This window comes from Daktulosphaira vitifoliae, unplaced genomic scaffold (genome assembly GCF_025091365.1).
Source record: "Daktulosphaira vitifoliae isolate Bord-2020 unplaced genomic scaffold, ASM2509136v1 Scaffold_2, whole genome shotgun sequence".
NCBI lineage: Eukaryota > Metazoa > Arthropoda > Insecta > Hemiptera > Phylloxeridae > Daktulosphaira > Daktulosphaira vitifoliae.
This window is the reverse complement of record NW_026099573.1, coordinates 35,670,898-35,681,165: the sequence shown is the minus strand read 5'-3', so window position 1 is coordinate 35,681,165 and position 10,268 is coordinate 35,670,898. Positions and strand designations below refer to the sequence as shown.

At 26.9% G+C, this 10,268-nt stretch overlaps 2 protein-coding genes across 5 annotated transcripts in view; both read left to right on the top strand.

Moving 5' to 3' along the window:
• Nucleotides 1-10,268, top strand: part of LOC126899802 (uncharacterized protein DDB_G0289917-like) — a 145,235-nt gene that overhangs the window by 67,321 nt on the left and 67,646 nt on the right. The window contains exon 1 of one of the 2 annotated variants that reach the window (XM_050675022.1): nucleotides 9,989-10,069. The exons of the other annotated variant lie outside the window; for it this stretch is intronic. The gene's annotated coding sequence lies outside the window, so the exon portion shown is untranslated. Of the gene's footprint in view, nucleotides 1-9,988; nucleotides 10,070-10,268 lie in introns of those variants that run through there. 2 annotated transcript variants of the gene reach the window in all.
• On the top strand, nucleotides 2,563-6,281 carry LOC126899815 (uncharacterized). 3 transcript variants are annotated; one of them, XM_050675036.1, is made up of 8 exons: nucleotides 2,566-3,542; nucleotides 3,885-4,098; nucleotides 4,203-4,361; nucleotides 4,535-4,818; nucleotides 4,941-4,995; nucleotides 5,308-5,507; nucleotides 5,637-5,802; nucleotides 6,034-6,279. In XM_050675036.1, exons 1-8 carry the CDS (start codon nucleotides 3,522-3,524, stop codon nucleotides 6,147-6,149), a joined length of 1,215 nt encoding a protein of 404 aa, XP_050530993.1. In that variant the 5' UTR covers nucleotides 2,566-3,521; the 3' UTR covers nucleotides 6,150-6,279. The 3 variants fall into 3 exon arrangements, 2 of the variants coding, with proteins under 2 accessions (XP_050530994.1, XP_050530993.1); XR_007702703.1 differs by having other exon boundaries at nucleotides 2,567-3,542; nucleotides 5,651-5,802; nucleotides 6,034-6,143; XM_050675037.1 differs by lacking the exons at nucleotides 4,941-4,995; nucleotides 5,308-5,507 and having other exon boundaries at nucleotides 2,563-3,542; nucleotides 6,034-6,281.

Sequence of the window (10,268 nt, the reverse complement as noted above, 5' to 3'; positions counted from 1 at the left end):
GTGTTCCTCGGACGTCAACAGGTTAGCAGCGTTGATAGCGACGGCGCGCGAGTGCGGATCGAATCGTAGACGTTGTCACTTTGACAACGGGAAGAAGACTACGGTATCATTTGCGGCGGAATGTCGTCGGGCGTGCGGCGCTTGCTGGACTTTGCACAGTATAACGCGAGGTGTTGGTCAGTCAAATACTCATAATAGGGCGACGGCTGATAAAGGTGGCACGAGTCGTGGGGCATTGTGTATAATGAAACGACGCGGGCCGTGTCAATTACAATAAAAATTTGTTATATATATACATAATTGATGACACGCGCGCGTCTACGGGTTAGAAAATATTGTTGTCTACGAGTGGTGAGCGGGGTGGGGCGAATGCATTACAACAGTATAGTCTCAAGGTCATACACGACGGGATACGCGACATAATAACACGTGCTGCGTGGAGTTACAAACTTACAAACGACAAACAAACAACAAACAACAAACAACAAACATACACGTGAAACTAATATAAGCGTGTTAAAAACGCATCGATGCAAATCTTTAGATAAGTGTTTAATTTTAGGAAGTTGGTGGATTAAACCATAAACAATGTGATTTTGTATTTCCTTTATTATTCCTGATTAGTAGTTTTTTGATTTAGAACATGAATAAATATTTATCGTAAGCAATTAAATATAATATGGGAATGATGTTTAATCATTTAGTATTGTAATTTTTTCGGAGAATTAATAAATTAATAAAAATTATAAAGTAGTTATAACTTTTATCCAAACGTGTATAAAAATTGAAGGGCTTGACACAAAACTTTTTAGATAATAACTTGTTGTTACTTATAAATAAATGGCCTGCAAAAAATTTTCATCAGAGTGAAAAATATAATTTTATTATTTAATGTTTCGTGGTAATTTCAAATTAGCAATTAAATTTTTCTAACACCAATAATTTTTGATATTATTACTAATTGGTTACAATTTTAGGATATAACTTACAGGAAAATAGTTCTGAATTTTCTAGTAACTTTTGGTGTTTAAAAAGATTCTACAGTTGAAATATGCATAACTGAATTAATTTTAATGATTTACTTAAACTAAAAAAACAATAAAAGAAAGTTGTTAAAAAGATGTACTCAATTGAGCGTATTATAAAATTTGTTATAATTGTAAAAATCCATTGTTAAATTCACGTGAAATTAAAAATAATTTTCTTAGAAATGATTTATATAGCAAAATGTTACCAAAAAANAAATAATTACCAAGAGGGTAATTTAAATCAAATATTGTGTACTCTTAAATTAAGAGAACTCATTTATTATTTTCGATATTTTTTGTTAGAGGTAAATAAAATTAATTATTGGAGACTAATCAGTGAAAAAAATAAATATTAGTACACGTGTAAAAACCTGTAAAGTATGTCTTATTGACAATAGAGTAAATCATTTGAACCTGCAATAGGCTATTGTAGGTTCAACTGATGTATTAAAAATAGATGTATACATAATAGCATTTAGATAAGCACAATAATTATGTTATACTATAATGTAACATATAAAATAACAGAGAATTATTCTCAATTTTCATTTTGACTGAGTTTAATTTGGTTGCTGTGTTACGGTTAGCAAATTAAAAAAAAAAAAGTATATTAATAGTACTGAATATTAAACAGTATTAAATACTAATTAATTGTATTTAAAATACTACTCAGATACTTTTTATTAAATGTATTTAAAAATACTATTCAATACCAATGAAAGTATTTGAATACTTTTATTCAAATACATTTACTCAAATGCTTTACGCCTTTGCCCGAGCACATGCTTTTTTTATGTCGCTCGCTCGGATTATTAAGTCACAGCGGTGATTGTGTTGTTCGTTGTCGGTTATTTATTTTATTATTATTATTATTGCAACGGTTCGAGGGTCGCATTTCGAAGAGTTTCTTCGCCTTGGGTTTGTGTACAATTGATGTACCGGTGGAATTTGGTGACTATCATATAGCGGATCGAATAAGCATCGGCGACTTGACAATATTTAGCAAGAGGTGAAGAGAACAATAATCAGGTCGGATCGAATCAAAATATTTTTGTATATATATTTAATTTATTTGTATGAAACATTGTTTAAAGTAGGGGACGCCCAAACTTGTTATTATTATAAGCTGATTGTTAAAATATAGCATACTTATTTATTCCACTGCGTAATTGTGTGAAACATGATTTATATAGTAAAATGTTACCAAAAAATTTAAAATATTATTGACTGGTAGTAACACACAAATAAAGTTAAAAGATTAATAAATTACAAAGTAAAATTATTTAATTTTGTAGTTGAAACCTATTATCATATCAAACCATAAGAAAAACTTTTCTTAGGTATTTTAAAATAAAATAAAATACAAAATCGACAATTTTAACACAGAAATAGCATTCTTTAAAGTTTGTAGGAGCATATTTAGCTTTTTTATTAGGTCAACTAATTATTAACTAATTTATTAAGTCTTTTGTATTACTAATACATTTTTAAATGATTAAGTACTTACTGGTTTATAATATATGTACTGTCAAAAAAACTTTGATGTTCCGCGTGAGTCGTCAAAAATTGGAGAGAGCTTTCGCTGTCGCCGCTCGTGGTTCAGCAGATGGACTTTGCAACTTGGTTAAAAAGCGGGGATATTATAATCGGGATTGAATTGCGATGTAATAAAACGACTGATGAGAGAAATAAGATATAAGTATAATAAGCGTAATGCTAATATGTGGTACCGTGTCAACTGTTTTCTGTAGCATATGCGAATGTATGAGCACAGGCTCGACAGGAAAATTTAAAAATCAAATGTATTAATAAATTTACTTTATTTTATCGGACGATTTATTTTTACATGGGTGGATTTCATTCAAACCGGATTAAGAGCTTACACTCGTGGGCCCACGACCTTAAAGAACCCATCTCGAATTTTACTAGCCTACCCACTGTACAATTAATGTTTCAGTACGTCGGGGGAACATTTTTTTAGTGTTTCATACGTAACATCACTTTGAAACATCAATAAGCTGTTATATGGTTGTTTTTTTAAGTTAATACAAATTAAGTACAAAGGAAATATCCATGTGATATCATTTTGACTTAGTACAAATTTGGTACGAATGTAACATACATACTACGTTCCTCCGAAATATTACACTATGTATTAATAGCATTCTATTATCATAATTATGATAAACGATTGCTTGGAAATTTAATTTTAGAAATATATATTAAAAAACAAAATATTTTGTCATACGACACTGTAATTGCCTATCAATACCTGGAAAATCCAAAAACCCATGTGACGTATGTCTTTATCTTTTATTTTAAGGGATCGGCCACAAACGACCAACAACTCTGTAGTAGACACGATGTTATGTTATGGACAATCTTACAATTGTTTATGTTAGACAGTATACTTGTTTAATTATTATTAAGTGTTTTTAATTATTATTAAGTGTGTTTAATTATAATTATTATTTTTTCTTATATTTTTTAATAATGGCTGAACAAACAAAAAAGGTAAGTTATACAATCTACTTATTTACACTTGTTATAATACTGCATCCACACTTAATAACATTGTTATATAAGTACATTCAGTGGTGTAAAATTTCAAGGATTGCAACTTATTAATCAATTTAAAAAGTGGTCAGTATTTTTTAAATAACTCTTACAAATACCAACTTTAAATTTTATGATGTGACATAAATGAAGTATTAAAAATTTATTTAATACAATTTATAAACGTATTTAAAGAAACATTTAATGTTTTTTTAAATTTATTTTGTCAATAATATTAACAATTGGTGTCTGATGTACACTTAAGATATTAAATTAACGAATTATAAAATATTTATATAGGTTTCCCTTAAATGGCTTATTGTGCTGTTCCCTGAGCACAATGAATATAGTGTTGTACCAACGAATTGGGTCACAAAAAATGAATTAACTCAAGTAAATTATTGCTACTGGCCTCCAGGCACTGTTAACAGTGATGTTATACAAAAAGCAGATGAGCCGGGGTTAACCTGGAAAATGTATAGAGTAAAAATTTATGGTGGAAATAAAACTTTTGGTAAGAATTAATACATATTTATATAATGTCTAGTGATTATTTTTAGCTCATCTATATACCAACTATTTTTTTTTAAATATAACTAATATATAACTATTTTACAGATAATTTTAATAAAGCATGGCATCAACAAGTTATTATTGAAGATTCATCTAATGAAACAGGCAATGAAGAAAATATGACTCTAAGACATAAACAAAAAGGAAAGCTTATGTCACAAAATGTATTGTTTAATGTAACTGATGAAAGTGACAATGACAATGGTAATTTTTTAAATTAACATAACTTTAACAATACTGTCAAACCAAAAATATAATGTGTATTGTATTTTTTAAGTACATATTTTATGAATAATTTTATTATATTGCTATAAACCATATAATTATTAGTATTGTATAATAATATAATTTTTAATTCAATTAATTAATTTGTTTAGATAACAGTTATAATATAATGGCTCAGTCATCATCTGCCACGTTGAATATTGTCAAACCTTTGTTTGTAAAATCAAATAGTAATGCTCTAATAGTTTCAAGTTTAGAAACTGATAATAGAATGTCTTATTTACTTAACCAATCAACATCTTCAGCCACTGATACATCAGTTGAACCTATAGCATCTTGTAGTTCATTAACTGAAAAAGACAACTATCAACAACTCTCTGAGTTAATGCCTCCAGAACCCAAACATATTTGTTCTACAACGGACTTCTCATTACAGGTATATTAAATGGAAAAAATTAATTACTGTAAGGTAAAAATTTAAAGTTTTATGTGTCAATCTAAAAAAAGAATAATTTTAGAATTTTGATTATACTTTTATATTCATATTTTAATTAACAGTCATCAAATACAATGAACACTTTAAATCAGTCTGTTCTCCAACAAAAAAACTACGGTAATATTTATTTAATATTACATATTATAATTATATATATATATATAGAATATAATAGGTATGCAATTATTTTCTTTAAATAAATCCATAGAAATTAGTTAAATTTTTCTATTGATTTACATACAGTTTATGGAGAGGGCTTACCTATCTAGTGGTGCTTTTATAAAAATACAATTTGCTTAGGCATGAATACATTGGGGTTATTAAAAAATAATGCTTAGAATTATTTGTGATTGTAAAAATAGCAAACCACCTTGTTTGTAAAATACATTTTTCATTTTAGCTTAAATTTTTTTGTGTATACTTCTACAGATCCAACAATGAACATGATGTTAAATAGAATATTATTAAAAGTAGAAAACATTGAAAAAATTTTGTCTAAACATAAAAATGAAAATAAAAATGCTCTGTTAGACAATTCATTTTTATCAAAATTCCCCATTGATAATGTTGAAGGATTTTTATTGATTGAAACTTGCATTAGTAATGAAATTGATTTTGTTTCAAAATTGGTAATTAGAACTTTGGTTAAATATGAGTAAAGAAGATTTAATGACTAAATCTAGTCAACATTTTCACAAAAATATAATAAATATTTCATAGTTTTATCAAATTAAATCAAATTTGAGTTTTTGCTGTAGGAATATTTTATTAGATCAATTGGAGGAAGGGATGGCAAAGAACATATAAGAAGGTCTTTGACCAAACTTTTTACTAATTCATATGCTGGTAAATGTACGTGGACTGGTCGTGGAAAAAATATAATTACTAAAGTAGGAGATTCTGAATTAATCAGAATACTTACAAGTAATTTTACAATTTATTATACAGTGAGGAATAGATCTAACTGACAAATCTTATAACTTCAATTAACATATGGCTATAATTTTAACATAGTTTATGAATGCATAAATTATTTAAAAAAATATATATAGCTAAAACGTTAACTATGTCAAAAGTTATAAGAGTTGTCAGTTAGATTTGTTCCACTGTGTATAGTCTTGTGAATGTTTATTTTGTTTTACTTCTTTCTTGTAGAAGTTATTAAAGATAATGCCAAAAAGCCCATGACAAACTCTGATGTAGAAATAGAAATTGCAGAATGGCTTAGGCGTACTAACACAAGAGTACAAGGGGACAAATTAAACGAGTGACAATATAATTTTTTATATGTGTTTGTTTTTTTTTTTATATACATTTATAATTACAGTTTTAAAATAATATTTATAAAAAGTTTTTATTTATATTTAAGAAAGTACCATTTTTATTTCTTTATTTAGATTGATACATTATCTATAATATATAATAAATAAATAATTAAAGTTTTTTATCTAGCTTTATTTATTTTAGAAAATTAGTAGAAAAAAAAAATGTTTAGGAGAAGTTACAACTAGATACTTCAGACAAATGTTAAAATTGGAAAAACAGAAATTCACAACGTCTTCAAACAAATCAAATAACTTTAATATGCCTACACATCCAATATTAGAATTTGGTATGAATTCAAATTTAGATGTTAATTATAGTTCTATATCACAGTCTCTTAATGTAATAGAAAATTCTTTAGTTACATCAGTACCTGATAATGAATCGTGTTCTGGAAATTTTAGTGATATAGATGATATTTATTTTTCAAATGTTAATGTGGATTCTGAAGATAATTCTTTAATAAAGGATGTATCATTTAGTATTGAAGATGAATTAAGGTCTTGGGTATTGAAATTTAAAGTATCTCATAATAGTGCAAATTGTATACTTAGAATAATTAATTCTGCTGGTATTAATGTACCTAAAGATATTCGAACTCTAATGAAAACTCCTAAAACGCACATAATTTCAAATATAGGTCATGGGTCTTATATTCATTTAGGCTTAGAAAACATGATATCTCCTTTATTAAAAAAATACAATAATTTAATCTATACCCCAAATATTGTTTTAAAGATTGGTATTAATTTGGATGGTCTACCATTATCAAGAAGTTCGAAGAGTCAACTTTGGCCAATCTTAATTGCATTTACAAATTGTAACTTATTATCAGAATATGTACTTCCAATTGGAATATTCCATGGAAATACCAAACCAAAGTCAATTCATGAATTTTTAAATCCATTTATTACAGATCTTTCAATATTATTAAATAATGGCTTAACTATCGGTGGAAATTTGTATCAGTTTGGTGTTGGTCATGTAATTTTTGATTCTCCAGCTAAAAGTTTTGTACTTAATGTGAAATCATTTAATGCTTATTTTGGATGTACTTCATGTACTCAGGAAGGTTCGTTCATAAATAATAGAATGTCATTTTTAGAAATAGAATCGCCTCTTAGAACCGATGAATCATTTCGTTCTAAAACACAGGAAGAATATCATAAAGGTAGTAGCCCTCTTGAATTATTACCTATAAATATAATTAACGATGTGTGTCTTGATTATATGCATAATGTTTGCCTGGGTGTAACAAAATGTTTGTTAGAGTTTTGGGTTAAAGGTAAGAAGGACGTTAGATTAGCTAAGGAAAATAAAGTTAAAATATCTAATAATTTGATGAATCTACGATTGTATGTCCCATCTGAATTTAGTCGTCTGCCTAGAGAATTAGATAGTATAGAATACTATAAAGCTACTGAATTAAGAATGTTTGTTCTACACTCAGGATTAATAGTTTTAAAAGGAAATTTAAATAAATTAAAGTATTCTCATTTTAAACTCTTGGTATGTGCAGTAAGAATTTTGATATCTCCTGATATATGTCAAACTTCAAATGATTTAGCTCAAAACTTACTGAATGAATTTGTTTCTCAGTACTCTTCTTTGTATGGGGCTCATTCTGTGACTTATAATGTTCATAGCTTATTACATCTTCCTATGTATGTTAAAATTCATGGCTGTTTTGATAATTTTAGTTGCTCTAAATTTGAAAATTATTTACAATACATAAAAAAATCAATAAAAAGTGCCAAATATCCTCTTTCAGAAGTAACTAATAGAGTTATTGAAAAACAAAAACATTTAATATCCAGTAGTATAATTCTTGATCCTATTGTCACTTTTAAAGAGATTATTAACACATCTACTCCTTACTTTAGTTTAGATGATAAATTATATGAAAAAATAATTTTAAAAGATCTAAAAGTAATTATTAATACATGCAATGAACGTGATAAATATATAATATTAAAAAATAGTGACATTGTTATGGTTAACCACATTGTTAAACCAAAAAATGAATCATCTTTTATATTAATTGTTCAAAAATTTTTAAATCCATCTCCAATTTTTACTGAGCCTATTGTATCTACCATATTTGGCTTATATACTATAAATACTAATAATTTATCTAATAATTTGTCAATTCATATTTCTGATATAAAATACAAATGTTTTTTTATTCGTATATCTAATGAACAAGCAGTTATATCAACTTTAAATCATTCACTTTCAGAAATACCTTATTAAATTAACTTATTAACACAAGCTTTGGTATAAATTATTAATTATTCAAAATGCATTCATTTTTGTATATATTTTTTTAAAGTTCATTATATATGTATTATTACTAATTAAGTAGGTATATAATTTTTATATTTTATAAGTATGTGTACTATTTATTAGATTTAATAGTCTACTATAATGTTTCATATAATTTCAATATATTGTGATACTATTTTAATAATTTGTATAATATTGACATACATACATGGTTTAATATAGTTATATTTATTTTCGACGTTTATTGCTGGTATATTTTATTTTGTTTTTAATTTACATTATTTTTATAGTTCTTTAACTTGTTCAATTATATAATATGTTTCAAGTGATGTTGTTTTTGTGTGGTGGTTATATATTTAGTCTTAGTTATTATTTATATATTAATAACACCTATTGTTTCAATAAACATAATTAATACAAATTAAGGGTGTATTTAATGTACTAAAAAAGATAAAAAAGTTCTAACTACTAAAGCCTGGATAAAATATCCCATTAATGTTATATTTTTGTTTTTTAATATACATCACAGTTATAACATTTTATTAAAAGATTTAAGAATTGTTTACTGTATGTACATCTAGCATATTACGACGACATAATCTTTAAATGTTTCGGTAATATCCCAATCAAACATACACACAATGTTTCTAGGGTATGTGTATACAATGTTTGAAGGAAACATACTAGTAATGCTTATAAATAACAAACCTTAAATATATTATAAGTGTTGAAAAAAAACGGTTATTAACAAGCTCAGGGACATCGCCTTTATATCATAGTAATAATGTATGGGATGTTACACGTTCCCATGAAACGTTTTAAGAACATCAATGGTATGTAACATTGTACAGTGGGATGTTATGAATAGTGACAGAGATTTTATGGTTTATTTTTTTTGCTCATCATTTTTTATGGTAGCGATGTTTTCCATAGAAAAATAATATAGCATAATATTGAGATTTTTTTTTTAATTTTTAAAATTGAGATGATTTTTTCAAATTTTTTGCGCTAATAATCCAGTGAGATCTGAAAAAAAACGCACATCATAGTAAAACGAAAATTTCTCAAATTCACATAGAAGCTAAAAACACAAAATTGTACAAAAAAAGATTGTAAAAAAGATCGTTTGTCGTTTAAAACTATAAAAGGGCTTTTCTGTTAATGTATCATTAACCTTCCCAGGACTTCGGTGCATTATTGTGTATCTATATATTTTTTTAATGAATTGATACGATCACATTTGCATGTGCCCATATCTCTGTCTTCCATAACATCGTTGTACCGTTTAATAGACATAGACATATATATATATATATATATATAATTAACACAGTGACATACAACAATACTAACAGGAGGGCGGACTGCACACATAAACACTTTTTGCAATTCACGGCCAATGTGCCATAATAAGATATCCCTATCGACAGTTGACATTTTACCATCTTCGCGATCACTACTTTTGCCTGATAATTAACTNGTCTGATAATTAACTTAACTTCGCTACCCCCGTATATTATAGTGTGTGTGTGTGTCGCCGTCAGCTCCCTGTTGGATTATAACATCTCTAGGTGTCCAGCAGGTTGTATTATCTATTTAATATTTCAATTGCTTAATAAATATTTATTTATATCGTTGTTAACCTAAAGTGTTATATATATATATTGTAGTGCGACCCTTGGTAGTTCCTCTAAGGGAATATAAATTAAATAGGAAACTTCAGTACCTAAGGTAGATATAGCCTAGCCAGCTATCCCCCGTTGGTCCCTTAGAATACTGTC